Source organism: Cololabis saira, chromosome 6 (assembly GCF_033807715.1).
Source record: "Cololabis saira isolate AMF1-May2022 chromosome 6, fColSai1.1, whole genome shotgun sequence".
Taxonomy (NCBI): domain Eukaryota; kingdom Metazoa; phylum Chordata; class Actinopteri; order Beloniformes; family Belonidae; genus Cololabis; species Cololabis saira.
Window position 1 is genome coordinate 24438346 of NC_084592.1, and position 16055 is coordinate 24454400.

The window sequence follows — 16055 nt, forward strand, 5'->3', positions numbered from 1 at the left end:
TGACTCCACACTGCATTTACCACGGCTTCTTGTAATCACGCTGGAATTATTCACATCTAATATCATACAAACTTTAAAAGGGGAAAAAAATAAATGTTGGTCCTTGTAACAACCATTAAAATTTACTAAAGTACAGAAAATACCAAGAGATGTATTTTCTAATATATTATATTGTCAAATTCTTCCTGCAACCACATTTTAATTGTGCAATAGTATAGTATAATAGAGTCATAATTGTTGTATTTTCTGTTTTAAAATTCAACATCAGTACCATAATATTCCTCTCATGCCCATGTAATGTGTGCAGAGGGGGCCTTTAGAATATCTTACTGAAAAATGCATGGATGTCCCTTGAAAAGATGTCATTTGAAGGCAGCAGATGTTGCTCTAAAATCTGAATGTACTTTTCTCTGTTAACATCATCACAGACGTGCAAATGACCTTCATTGTTCATTTCCTCCACAACAGACCTGGAATACCGATTACTCGCTCATTATTTGAGTGTGTGCTGGTGGAAATATTGATGTCAACTTTGGACAAGGTGAGCAGGAGGGCTGCTTTTGTGTGAAATAAATGGTACGTGGTATTCGCAAGTGTAAGTCTGTGCTGTAGTGCTTAACAAAGACTGCACGGAGTAATTCATTGCTCCAGTGTTTCTATCAGGGACTGATGGATGATGATCGATGCGGTGCTGAGTGAGGGATCAGAGTTTACAGCTGTTCATCTTAGATCTGGGCTGAAATTCACCAGTTTTTTTTTAAATCAATTAACAATATTATGCACTCCAGGGGACGAAAGATTTAACCCCTTGATGCCCGATATAGAAATAATATGAAATAATATGAGTGTAATACAAGTGTTATGTATTGACATTAAAAACACATTCCCAATTCTGCTGTTAAAAGTTTCCAAATTAATATTTTTGTACCTCTATGAATAAGCTTGGTGATTGTATTTATTGCATCTATTTTTTTTTTTTGAATTTTTAAAATTGAATTTCCAAATTATTGTGTTGATCCTGGAGTGGTGCAGGTCTCCGAAAGGTATGTATCAAACATGGGACATCAGGCATCAAGGGCTTAAATCCCTTCCAATCTTTTTTTTTTTTTTAGACTTTTTTGAGACTTTTTGAGACATCATGAGCTTTTTAACTGTATGTGGAGATTTCCAAGCCAAAGACAGTGTTTTTCTCTTTAGAGAAAATTTCTGCTCACACGTGTTATTATTACTATTTAAAAGAAATTGGGTTAGAATGTTGTGCAGCCACATTAAAAGGATTTTTGCATTCAGCTCAGAGCAATAAATTGTATGACTTTATTAACCCTCACAGAACTCTTAGCACCATGCAGCTTCTTGGGCTCGTTGAAAATAAAATCGTAATAACGATACAGTTGTTAAGTCACAATTGAACAAGTGCAGAAAACATTACTATTAAGCTCATTCACGGTGAGTAATGTTCATACTATTTTCCGACGGGCGGATCAGCGTGACATTGTGCATCATATAAGGTGCTGCAGGGTGCTCATGTTTCTGTCTGCAGACTGCTGAATAGAAGAACAGTGAATTTAACATTATTGACGCAGCGGTATTCACACTCTCATGGCTGCCCATCGACTTCCTGTCAGACGCACACAGAGTTATGGCTTTCTGGGTGTGTGCGTGTGAATGCGCATATGTGTGTGCAATTCAACCAGCAGACACAGCAAAAGTATTCACAAGTCCTATGATTTGAGATCTGAGACAAGAATCACACCTACGCCATATTTCATTAATTCTCATGCATGTCGGAGTTGCAAAGGCCTTAAATGTTCCCTGGCGCTATAATTTAAACCAAACTTGCGTTCCCAGAGTGAAACAGCGGCAGATTTAAAGAAAAATGTGTAAACAACATCCTGCATAACAATACTCTTAATGCATTCATGGATTGTTATAGACCCAAATACCCAAACTGCATTTTAAAAAGGTCCATCTTTGTTGCCCTTACTCTAAATTATGCATGCACCTATGCATCTGCATCTACGTTTGTTTTTGTACGTGTGTGTGGCTCTCTGGAAGCCTCTAATTAACTCATATACAGACATTTCTACGTTGCACTGCAGACAAACGAGAGGGGGGCCAACGAAGGAGGAGTGGGGGGTGAGGGATATGCTTGCGTAAAAATAACAAATTGCCTCTCATTTGATTACGCGCCCATGCTGTTCTCTCTCTCGCTCCCAATGATTGCGTAAGTGCAGAATGTGAAACAGCCAGTCAGATCCACTACAGGACACCTGCTGTTCTGCAGCCGTTTCATCTCTTTGGTATAATTTAGTTTTTCTCTTGCTTTCATTCCTCTTCTCCATCTCCACTTGAAAATATCCCCAGTCTTTATGGTTTCCATTCTCTTCAGTATTCCATCTTTCACCCTTTCCCTCCCTAATGTCAGTGATTTTCTTCCAGTATGTGTTTATCCTACATTACGCCGTCATGCTCTCATCGTCTCTTTCCCCTCATGTTTTACTTTAATTCCATTATTGCACTCATCTCGTTTTCATTTTCAGCCTCTCTAACGCTTTCCCTCTAACTGCTTAGATTAGATGAGCAGTAACGCCAAATGGTAACAGCATTCATCCACTCAGGAGGAATAAATAAATAAATAAATCAGGATAATTAAATTGCAAAATACTGTGATGGACTCATGACGTGTCCTGATGACAGCCGGGATGGGCTCTTTTCCTCTTTTCGGTCTTTTGATCAGCTATGAGTAAATAGGTTCTGGATGCCAAAAGCAGGAATGACGATGACGATTATCTGTGATCAGAATGTGCCAAACCCTGCAATTCATTGCATAACAAAACATTTTTTTATTCTGTTTTTGGCCTCTCAGAATATGCTCCTCGTCTATTTCCTGACGTTATTAGTAAGGTTTAGCAATTTTGCTGTTTTAATACCATGAAGACATTATCCACAATGTACCTCATCCAATTTAAACCCCCAAAACAGCTTTTTGGGGACTTCCTGTGCAAATGAGGCCACATGATTGGAGGTAAACAAGTGCAATTATATGCTATTACACCCAAATAATTGCACTGGGTATTCTGATGTTGAGCCAAGAAATGTCCCTGAAAAATAAGATAAACTACACTCACTATGTAGCTGCAATGGTCTATTCAGCAGCTAACTTTGTTTTCATCATTCATCCAATATAAGCAAATTCAGTGGATAAAAGCATCATCTCTAATATAAGTACAGCCGTGTTCGCATGGCTGTGCCAAGATATAATATAGCCACCATTCTGAAAATGTAAATAAAAGCATAATGTTATAATTGGCAAACTTCATAAACCCTTGTTTCATTCACAATAGAACACAGAAAAAGACCATTAAAAAAAGAGGTTATTTTGAAATATATGCCCGTAATGCATCACATTATCAACCTCCCTACTCCCTACTCACTGACCTGGACACGGGCGTGACGTAGTTTCCCGGGAAGACACCAGAGGCAGCGGTTCTCAGTGAGGTGCCTTTGAACCATCCATCCTGACACTTCTCCGTCACCCGGTACATCTCTCCTTTTCTTAGCTCCAGCTCGTCAGCCTTCTGGGGCTTGTAGGCGTATAGAGCCAGATAACTGGGGAACAAAGGCAACGAACCAAATGTAAAAGTGAACTAGAAAATGATGAACAACTTTTTTCACTACAACGCAGAGAATCTCCCTGTGGACATCTTTATCTGGAATCATGCGCAGGGATTACTCCAAAAGCGTGATCCTCCTTTGTAATCTAAAGATTAATAAATGGGTTATCACATTCGTAATTACCAGTGGTAAATTAATAATTTCATAAAACTGGAAGAAACTGAGTCAAAAGGGATGGGAGAAACAGATTTTCGTTTGGTTTGATTAACATGGCAAGATTTTCTTTCCCAACTTAAACTTTTTCTTAAAATAATGAATGAATGAATTAATAAAACAAGTAAACAAAATGAAGAGCGATTATTTTGATGTTACTATAAATTGCAGACTTAGAAAATAACTAATTCACCAGAGACACTTTGGTATCTCCAGAATACACAAACACTTCTGATCTATCTAACAGTTATTTATAATATATTGTTTCAAAATGTTTCATGTCTGTTTGTGCTAGACTTTTATAAGTCGTAACTGCAAAATACCGATTTGCCCTAATGATTCAGCTTTTCAAATATCTTTAAATGGACTGTAGTAGGATGTACAAATCCAAATTTAGAAAGAAAACTAAAAAGGTAATTTTCCTTAAGTGAGACTACAAATACCTGGTCTCACTTTTCATTTATAAATAAAATGCTTGAAAGTCCTTATAAATCACATGTCTCTGCAGGAGTAATGTGGCCGTTAAACCGAGTGAATGATTTTCCCTCCTGAATAGTGTGGCATACTGTAAATGGGGACCTAATCAATAAGTCCTTGTTGAGCAGCTTACTTGGAGAACGTGGTATTTATCTTTGGGCTGCACTCTGCTCGACTATACGCTGAGTGCTGCACCTGCGTTTGCATGTAAATGATCTCCTGGTCTGGTCACCGGGAGACATTCATAGTATGTAGCGGCAAGCTGTGACAGAAGACGGTAAAAAAAAACAAAAACACCAGAGTAAACACGCCCTATACGTGGTGGATCTCCGTTACCATGGTAACAGACTTGGGGACTGCTTCCCATCTCCCCATGGCAACAGGAAAAGTTGCCAGGTCAAGATGAAAACGTCGGACCTCATCAGTGGGACAAAACCATTCTGGACTGGTGTGTGCGTGTGTGTGTGTGTTTACCTACAAACCCACTTGGAGGGTGACATTATTAAAGCTGACAATGCTCCTGTATCTGACTCCCATCCTTTCAAAAGGGCAGCAGATAATAGCGAATAAACACACATCTAAAACTTGAGAGTACCTTTGCCTACATAAACCACAAAATTAAATCAGCACACCACAAAGCAGTAAGTTCAGGAGCTCAAATGCATTTTTCGAAGAGATGCTTATCTTTCTCACATGTGGCAAAATAGTTTCACTCAGTTTTGGCACATTACCAGTCACCCCAATGCGAATCACATCCTTGGATTTCCATAAGAATGCCATTACGTTTTTGTGAGTGCAAGATGTTGTTTTTGCTCCTAATTCAGTCAACCAATTCAAAGTTAATGGCCTAAAAAGCCCAGCCTCCAAGTGTAGTCTTTGTAAAACATGTATTTTTACAACATTGTACTACATTTCAGACATCTGTGTGCATTTTATCATTTTTTTTTCTTGCATCTGAGAAGCACATAAAAAGATTGTAGCCTGATTTCCTGGAGTCTTAAGACTTGTTACGAAACTCAAGCCTCGCACAGCTGAGAGACTGGTGTATGTGTATTTTTCCTCTCTGAGGGGAGGGTGTTGTCCTAACCGTTGGAAGAGTACATGTGGTTGCAGAGCTGGTGGAACATGGCCAATATCATTTGGCTGAACAGAGATAATATTTGCAAAGCTGTCAAGAAGTGGTTTCTGAAATCTTGATTGGATTTAAGGCACATATTCATTGAGCTGATAAGCGGAAAAAGGCGTGTGGAAAAGGAATCTTAACAAGAAAAATAAGTTACAGCTGGATGAGCTGACAGCACTGGGAGGTACTCACATATTGAGTGGCAGCTGCACCTTGGCGTGAGCCAGCAGCTCAGAGGTTAGAGATGCTACCTTGGGGGGCAGCGGGACCCCTGCTGACGAGGGCGAGGGGCCTGGTGAAGATGCATCCTGGAGACAAACACAACGATGCGACTCTCACAGAAACGGAGTGGCACAAACTTAAACTAAACCATCATTTGAAACATGCGCCTGCACTATTTTCGGCAACCTGGAGGTTATACCGAGACGGCAAAGACAAAATGAACAAGGTACAAACACAACCAGAGGCAATGACTGTAAAAGTAACGTGTCTCCAGTTGAAAGCTGTCAAAAAGAGGAATGATTTTATTTGCATGAAACTGGCAGACTATGTGGCTGGGGAATACATTACAGACTGTGGAGGAACTGTATCTCAGTCTACATGAAATAAATACTGCTGAACAAACCAGAATCTGTAGAATATTTAAAGATCTCTTGCATAGGATCAAAATAATATAATGTATATAATAATAACTAAAGCCACATGTAATACTATTGTATTTGTGCAGCACGGTGTTTGCACACACGTGGATGCGTGCAGCAGCTCTGGGGTCCGAGGAGCTGATGAGCACTGGATGGGAGATCTCCATGCTGTGCCGGTTGTTGAGTTGGGCGGCCCTCTGGGTGACGGACAGTGCAGAAAATGAATGCCGTTTCTTGGCATTTTTCTTTCCTTCGCCTCTCCGATGGCTGGAGCCATTTCCATTAGGTGGGGAAATGCTGGGGGAGGACCCAGGAGCACAGGGGTCCGGCGGGGTTGGCTCAGAGCTCGGACCTGGTGCATTAGTCGGCTTGTCGATCTCCATCAACTGCTTCGCTGTTTCATTTAACTGAGAGGGAGAACACAAGAGGAGAGGAGAGGTTCAAGTGTTAAATATCTAACCTAAGCGTTTCATGCACAATTCACAACCCACGCAGGCTTATTGTTATGGCCGTTTCTGCTTTGTTCCCATTATTATATGTTCAAACTAACAATCATCACAAAACCCTGTGAAGCTCTCTGTGCGACACTCTCAATGTATCAAACGCACAAAGGTTGGCATTCACCTCACTCGTCAGGATTCACAACCTATTGTTTCATGGGGCAGAAATTGAGATTACTGAAATGAATACTGTGATTCACTAACGTTTATGGTACTACTGGCTATTGTGTTTTTATTTCCTGCCAAAATAATAATATTTTTGTGTATGATTGTTGTGAATGCCACAGCAAGGATGAAGCATCTATATTCTTACATACACTGTGCCTAGTCCTCAGGTTACTAACAGGAAGTGTGGCATGGTAGATATTATTCTCAAGTAGCCAGGAGCCTCTGCACGCACTTAAGGAGACGTTTCAGTCCCTGGGATTACTATTCACATGTTTTTGTTTTTAAACTTTTTGCAAACTTTAAGGATTGCTATAGTAATTAGCAGATAAATTCAACATTTTCCTTATCTATTCTTTAAGATCACAACATGTTATGTTTTAATGACCTTTCACCTAGCTTTTATGTGCTTTCCATGGTCCTGAAAAATTAAAAACAATGACAGACTGGAATGTAATTAATGAATGCTCAAGTCTTATAACACTCATATGAAAATAGGAGTTTAATTCATGAAACAAGCTCATATAAAGTCTTTTTTAATTGAACAGCTCAGTTCAAACATTTCAAACCCCTCAATAAGTGATCTTTAGGGTTACCGGCATGATTATTTATAGAGAACTTATGCAAACAGCACCTGGCACCTGTGTTCTTCCAACTTTAAAAACAAGTCGATACTAATTCACACTATTCCCGGTATACTTCTAAGATCGTTATTGAAATAAGTCATGTGTCCGTTTGAGCATTATCATTAGATTGCTGATAGGATGAGCACATGAGCATTTGTTTTCTTTTCCTTTGTTGCCATGTTTATTTGCAAAACATTTTTTTGCCTGGACACAATAATGGTTTATATGCTCAAATACAGATGACTGAAAACATAAGAAGAGAAAAATGGCAAGCTTTGGATTGATGTCTTTATCTCGCTAACATTAAGATAAAGCCTTAATTACATTAATGGTATGAAACACCATTGACTGGGTAAAAAACAAAGGCTATAACAAACAGTCAAAAAAACATGACACGTCAGTCTCATGAAAAAGATAAAATAAAATGTCAAATACAGTTAATGCTCACTTATTTGTTCTGAGTGCAGTGCTTCATAATTTATGGAGGGCTTAGTCAACAAATGGTATCTTGAGATCTGATACAGATGCTTAAATCTAAAATTGAGCAAAACATGAAGATGTATAAGTTTACAACACACAAGTAATGGGTGGATGACTTCAAAATCCACCACTGACCTTTTCTATTGAGGAACAAAATGCATGAAGCTTTAAGTTTTGGCGTGTTTTACTCTCAATTATTTAATTTGCACATCAGAACTGCGTGACGGGAATCTTCTACTTAAGTTTTAGTATTACCCACCAAGTGTTTTCTAAAATAGATAACTCTTTCGGTAGATAATATTTAAAAAGCTGAATAATGACATCTCCTATGAGGTCACAAATCAATAAGAGCCGAAACAGTATCCAGGTTCGGATGTTTCCTAGCAACAGAGGGTAATTAGGTTCCACTTTAACCCTACCCTCATCTCAGAACCGGAGAAGACCTCTAAAATGAGATCCCCCATCGTAATTCCTCAGGCTTGGCGCTACATTTACTCAGGCCGCCGTATGAAGCAGATCAGATGAACGACTGTCGAGATGAGCAAATGACATCCACGCAGATAGAGATTCCTCTGTTTGACAGTTAGGAGGGGTGAATGTTTATTTTCTTCCTAGAAACTGCTGAGAAAGAAAAACCGCCAAGAAAGTGGCACAGCTTTCATAATTACTATGTTTCAGCTGGCTTTAATGAGAAATGTGATTTATTGATGGTTGTTAATTAAGTTTTGATACATTTTGCAGGAGAGAACATGCATCAGTTTGCAAATGCAAAAGAAGAATAAAAACAGAGACGTAAGGGGGATAATGATCGGGGTGTCCAGCTTCTCAACTTGAGTTTCTTTCAAAAATAAAAAAAAAAACAAAAAAACTAATTAGCACATTTCATCATGTGTGGCCGTGTGGTGGTGCATTCATTAACACCATTAGGTTACAACGAGGTTCAAACCCAGAGGATTGTGCGGTGGGACTTTTCTGAGCTCTTGCAACAAGACATTTCTTCATACAGACTGAATTTCTTCAGTCACTGGTAATTGACTGTACTGAATAATCACACAACAGCTGACAGGCAGAAATGTGAGGATTTTTCATGCATATTTCCTTTAACCATCAAATTGAAACGTCAAAATATTTGTGTTTTTTTGCTCTTTAGCTGCAAAAGCAAAGTTTACTGTATTTTTGACAGCAATTGAGCTTTTGAACAATTTAGACTTACACAGGCAGTGAAGCAATTTTATTGTTATCTTGGAGCCATTTCAGTAAGTTGTCAGGATGACGATGTGACACCATAATATTCTATTTAAGAGCGGGCACCTAAAGAGGTATATTGTTTTTGACTGTCAGGTGTGGTGAAGCTAAAATTAATTCATAACATGAATTGAATTACTTTTGTACCTAAAATAAATTAACTCAAAACTGTACATTTTTGGACTCTCGTAATGGTATATGACACAAAATGATCCACTGCTCCTATAAGCACCCTATCCAAACCAAACCGTGATTACTTCAAAGACAAAACTAAGGTGTCCTTGAATGTACGCTCCAGTCCAATCAAATTATTCAACTGGGTGATCATGACATGCCACCTGGTGTTCATGAACTCATCTTCAGTGTTGCTCACACTGCTCTCCTACTTGCATCTCACCTCCTTCCACCTCCCCAGATGGAAACCCTGCAAGGTGTTGCATTAATACAAATCTATAGATATTTACCACTTTCACCACGACTATTGCATCTTTAACACAGTAAAAGTGTATGCATACGTTTAATATCTCCACATTTTTTGCATTTGCTGTGCTCCATGTGATACTTTACATTTACTCTTATTAATTTCCACACAGACACACTCACACAGTCAACATTTCATACGCACAAATGAATACACTAACTGATGTCAGCAGCTTCTTTACTCAGACGATTTTACATTGCAATCATGTCTGCTTAGCAAAACCGTAGATCCCTGGAGACAAAGTCAAGCATTTATTTCTTCCCTCTCCGTCTTTGTGTGTGTGTGTGTGTGTGTGTGTGTGTGTGTGTGTGTGTGTGTGTGTGTGTGTGTGTGTGTGTGTGTGTGTGTGTGTGTGTACGTGTTCTTGAGTGAGAGGCAGGGTATAGGTCTGTCTCGTCTGGCTTCGGTGGAAATGCAGTGAAGCATTTCCATATTAATAGATATGCTAATCAAATCCAAATCATATGCTAATAAGCATGATGGATTTATGTTGGTGATATAACGTTGTTACAAATCTCTTGGGACGGAATGGAGGACAAAACACACACATTCAGAAGGTCACTGAGGCAGCTCATGATCTTACTAAGTAACCGTGCATCCCAGCTTGGATCAGTGAATACATGTGGTAGTTGCATGTTACACACTCACACACGCGCAGAATCCTCCCAATCACTGCTCTGCCAGTTTCTCAACGACTCCTAATGCACACAATACCACTGCGGAAGACAAGAGGAAGCCCTTGTGACAGCTCTTGTTCAAGGCCATCAGTTACTGCATGTGTTGAGCAAACTATATCCTATTTCGAGGCTGAACCATTATCTCAACCCAGGCTGATAAAACTCAAAACAATTATTCCTTAAACTACAAGTCCCAAACACTGAACTCAAACCCACCTACACTATCCTAACATCTTCAAAAATGCTGCTACACTTACACAACACAATCCAACCCACTCATTACACCCATGGCTCAGAATATTCACTTCAGGTTCATGTGAACTCACACAAAATCATAACTTTACATCAACCAAAGATAAGTAGAACCCATCTCAACTCAAGTACACCTATTCTTATGTAATTACTTGATTCGTTATTGTTCTCCAATCTTAGTACTTTGTCCTGCTTTTACATACAGGATACTAGAGACAGTTGCTACGAACTTCTGAAAAATAGGTTTTAAGGGTACTTCATAGTTTACTTTCATTCACCTCAGTTTATATTGTCACAAGAACAAGGGACGACTGATTATTATGTTGACAGTAGTTAAAACACCTGCATTGTATTGATATGTAAGGTGAAGCTGGACCGTAAGCAGGTCTCCAGCTTTGTTAGGCTTCTTATGTTTCCAAAAGCGTCTCCCAGTTAAAACATTCAGCTATAACGAGGCAAAAACAAAAGCATTTGATTTCAGTCCGACCTCAGCCTCGTCTCCGCTTGACTACCGATGCAGAGATGCTACACAAAACATCGCAGGAAGCTGCTGAATCTTTCATTTAAAATATGTGCCGCATCAAACAGCTTCGCATGTGACTGAGGTGTTCAAACATGAAAAAAGCTTATAATCTAAAAAGATAACTCAATTTTGAACCTCCCATTCCCTTTTGATTCATTTTTCATGAGCGAAGTCCAGAAGTTTTGCCAGGTTTTTCTTGCCAGATCATTATTAGCAGCCATTCACCTCACAAACTTTCCATGTTATTTTGCCAAGACTGACAAATATTAATGTGACACACACTGTAGTGAATATCCTTTAAAACACACAAGTGTGCTCAGATACAGATCAGGCTCCTGCTGGGCCCCCTCATTAATTACTCACTATGAACACACACACATACACACACACACACACACACACACACACACAGTACCCCAGCTGTGTCAGAGTGACAGAGAGGTCTAAATTATTGATGCATCTCTGTCTCATAGGGGCCCTTGTGTGTCCATCTTGCTCACTATATGGCATAATCAAGTCAAAGAGAGACGAGTTTGGTCATCCGGCTAATGTCAGAGACATGATTGCAAGGATCAGAGTCTAAGTTGGAGTAGTCTGCAAACCCAGAGTGAGAAAATGAAACCACAATTGGGATTTGATATGCTTCTGCATGGATCTAGGCAGGCACTTTGTTTTTATAACCGAGTATCTGCCTTTGAACATATGATGTCGTGACAGATGTTGCTCACCTATCTTTGCAACAATCAACCTGAATAAGCGCAGTGTGGAACTTAAGCCCGTTGGCTTGAGGTTTGTCATTTTGTAGGGCGTCTACCTTCAAGGGTCTTTAAGATAAAAGTGCCTCACTAATCTCGCTAATACGCATTCATCAGACCTACGTCAAACTGTAAATGTGGTGACGACTTTGAGAAATGTGGGTTAAAGGGGACCTATTATGGCATCTAATACCTATTTTAAACAGGCCTTGAATGTCTTAAAAACAAGCTTTTGATTGTTTTTGCTAAATAAATTAGAAATTCAGCCTCTGAGCCATATCTTTATCTTCCCATTCTCTAACCTCATTATCTATGCAGGATTCTGAGTGGGCGGGGCTATGATAATGAGGCACTGTGCTGATTGGCTGCCTGAATGACGCGATACACCGCTACGAAAAAATGGCGGAAGCTCCGGCTGGTGGAGTTAGTTGTGGGCGTGGTTTCACGCATCGGAGGCCAACCGATGTAAATCGCGCCCGTCGTTACGTAACGACGGGAGCAGAATAGCTCGTAGATCCACATCACACTGGACGGCTCATCCGGGCGGCTGTACAGACACTGCAGAATTTGGTTGATTTCCTCCTTCTCTGAGTTGGCAGGCTGAGGGGAGACCACTTTATATATGTTAAAGCAAAGGAAACATGTTTTTCATAATAGGTCCCCTTTAAGTTTAGTCCGGGACCACGTCTCTCTGAAACATCATCAACGCATCAATTGCTCGGCAAGAACTTTGCTGGTGTCACAGACTAGATGGACCTGACGGCTGATTTCACCTTCCTCTGTGAGCTGACAGATAAGACGTAATGAAACAGCAGAGCTGTGGCTACAAATACTGGGAGGTGCACAACCGGCTGAAAAGAATCCAAAGAACATCTCACGCCAGCGCTTCTGATGTCACTTTTGGAAGTGCTGCTCTCTGTGAGGAGGAAAACAAAGACAAACCCAGCCTCAGTCTCCACATCTAATCACCACTTTAATAACTTTCTCCAAGTTGCAGATCATTAATTCGCAAAGTACGTGGGGCTCGGGGAGATGACACAGAGAATCACAAACGACTAAATACTAAAATCTTTCCCTCTTAGACTGAAAATTCTGTCAGTTTTGAGGGTTTCATTACTCATTTCTGGCAGGGCCATTCAAGAATAACTCCATTCACACGCTGATGTTGATTGAAAGGAAAAAAAGAAGAAAACACATTTTCCACCACTGGCTTTTTAGAAGAGCTTAAAAGCCTTAAATGTGATCCTGCTTAAAGTCTGCATCACACTTCTTCAGTTGCAAAGGGATTAAAGTAAACTATATTTCACTCTTGACAGGCATGGCTTGATGAAAGAAGGTAAAATCTTTGGGGTGTTGAGGGATTTATTCATCTGCTGAAAGGGCATCCCTTAAGAGAAGCGCCATAAAAGCAAAGTGTCATTCCTAATGTCATTTACATTTCTGGAGAAAATCGAGTTTTCCTGCGTGATCATCTAGATAAATGTTCAATTTCAGATGCCACAATCTCACATCTAGACAAGTAAGAGTCACAAGGGGCATCAGGACATTTTTGCACATTTATAGTATGAACACAATAAACCTACCACCTGAGCAACATTTTAAAGTTCCTATTTTGGAACCATCACCAATATGAGACATTTTCTAGGACTGTTTGCAAATCTGGGGACAACAGAGATTACAAATAGACAAACAGACTAAAGCTGTCCTGTATCGAGAACAAAGCTCTGCATAACTGCTGAGACTGCAGTTTTGCTTGCATGCAAAACAGATCACAATAAAATTTAGCTCAATATATTTGAGCTAAGAACATCGTTCTCTTGAGCACCCCAAAGTCATTCCCAGAAGTGGAAGCTGACTTATTCAAATTTTTAAGAGCATAAAGAACTAATATCTAATGCATCTGTCACCCTTATCAATGAATGAGATGAATGCTCTGAGAAAGCTTCATCAAAGAAGACAGAATATATGCTTCCTCGTAAGGAGGTGTAGGAAGATAAATGATGATAAATGTGCATTAAGGTGTGCTGCTGCAAAGTCCTGGTGATTTCACGGCGCTTGTGTGTCAGTTTACCTCGACGTAGAGAATAGGAAAGATGCCAATCTTGTCTCCCAGCATGCCCTCCGCCCAGTTTTCATCCACACGCCTGATTACTGTCAGCACTTCATCCTTGAGGGAGAGGAAATGAGTGAAACCACACAGACATGCAGAGAGACACGCTTTGACTGCAGGTACATTAAGATTGTCATAACAGTAGATAAGTTCCCGCCGTGTTTAACTGACAGAGTAGGGACATAACTTTTCCAAGCTGACTTTAATATTTGACAGTATTGATCAAAACCTCGTCAAAGCTCTGCAAATGAAGGTTTAAGGCACCTTTGTCTTGCTGGTGTATACTGTTCCATCTACTTGGTGGGTGTTATGCTGATGGTCAAATTAATTGCCTTGTTGCCTATGAGGACCATTGAATGTGGGGTGATGTAATTTGTCTCATGTCCCTTGGATTACAGTTAAGGCAGAGCATCAGTTGCCATTGTTGCAATATTAACGATGCGACGACCCCAAACTCGCTGGTAATCTCCTCTGTGACATCAATGTGTCATGTGTTCAGTTAACATGTGACAGCGGACACACTCAGCAGCACCAACTGAGAGGAGCCATCTATTTCAGATGATGTCATTCGATTCACTTTAAAATGTTGATCTTTCACCAGCTTTTCACTTTGAGGTTCTCAATGTAACCTCCAGAAACTTCCTTTGCTAAGGCACCAATGAAGATCGGTTCTGTCTTTTTGCTCGTGCTAATCTAGAGGATAAACCACTATACAGTATATTTCAAGTGCTGTCGAGAAGACTTTTACAAATGTTGAGTCTCTTATCATGTACCTCCATGAACCTCCAGACATAGGGACAGTTTCTTCCCGCAAGCGGTTGCTCTGATGAACTCTCACAAATAACAGTCTCAGAGTAACCAAACACGTGCAAAAAAAAAAAAAAAAAAAAAAAAAAAAAAAAAAAAAAATCATCTAGAACCCTCTTTAATAATCATGTCTGCCTCACTCTGCTGCACCTCTCACTTTTGTATTTCTTTTGTATAATTTTTTCTTGTATTTTTTGTATAATTTTGTCTGTTAAAATTGTAAACAGGTTATACTTATTCTTATTTTTATTCAGAACTGTCGTTCTCACTACCTCAAACTGCTGCACCTTTAAAATGTTTATACTGTACATAGAAATACCACATTTGTTTATTGTTTATTGTTTATTTTTAATACCAAAGAGCGAAATTACCGGAGTCAAATTCCTTGTTGGACAATGTTCGAACCTGGCCAATAAAGCTGATTCTGATTCTGATGTACACCCAGCTGAAGTTAGAAATAATGTCACTTTACTGAATATCCATATGACCTTCAGTCACACCAATGTCACTAAAGAAAACCTTCGGTCGTTGTTGAGTTGTGAAGTCTAAGTTGTTCCTTAATGAAACACACCCTTTGAACTAAGATCTGCTGGTGCTGCACACTGTTGTTGTAAAGAGGTGGTTTAAAAAAAAAAAAGATTACATGTCTTTCACAAGGATAATAATTATCACCAACTAATTATGGCAAGGCCGTTGATTCATTAACCCCTAAATACTTTGCGGGTCATATTTGATACATCAGGCATTTCTGAGACCTCTGCACCATCCCTGTTATCAAAACAATAAAAAGTTTTATGAAATAAAAATAGATAAAACTAAATTGCCTGGTAGCATTGGAAAACTGTCAGGACAAAATTGGTCTGTTTTTCATTTCGATATATATTTCATGTCAAGCATTAAATGGTTAAAAGAACCCAACAAAAAAAAAAACCCAAAACAATTAGAAGTAGAATTTTTAGAGAATAAATTAAATTATTAAAAAAAATACCTTTTTTTTCCCTCTCTCATATTGGAAGTGTGTACTGTACAACAAAGGAAAGTTCAACATAAATGTGTTCTTTTCTCTTTGTGTGTTAACTGGATTTACCGAACTATTGCTGGGTCAGAGAGAACAAGTGCTAGGACCTTGATGCTAATATTTGTTAATCCTGGCTTTTGAATTCAAGCTCAGTGCAAGGTTCACATATTTGATGAATCTTTGGAGACAAAAACAAAACTCACCAAAAGCAACAACAAAAAAAGCGTCCTAACACTTCATTCAAAAGGAGGAGGAGGTTGTTTGAATGTAAAAAACTGATTAAGATGAAATACTGTAGTGGAGGCTGTCCATGTCAGGGCACCGCCAGGTGAGATGGCACAGGGACT

The 16055-nt window shown here is 39.4% G+C and overlaps 1 protein-coding gene across 1 annotated transcript in view; it reads right to left on the minus strand.

Annotated features, from left to right (window-relative positions):
• LOC133446051 (E3 ubiquitin-protein ligase SH3RF3-like) overlaps nt 1-16055 on the minus strand; it is a 129518-nt gene that overhangs the window by 23761 nt on the left and 89702 nt on the right. Inside the window, exons 3-6 of the mRNA XM_061723777.1 lie at nt 13845-13940; nt 6174-6476; nt 5621-5736; nt 3439-3609 (exon numbers count right to left, since the gene is read on the minus strand). Coding sequence (XP_061579761.1) covers nt 3439-3609; nt 5621-5736; nt 6174-6476; nt 13845-13940 — 686 coding nt within the window. The remainder of the gene's footprint in view (nt 1-3438; nt 3610-5620; nt 5737-6173; nt 6477-13844; nt 13941-16055) is intronic.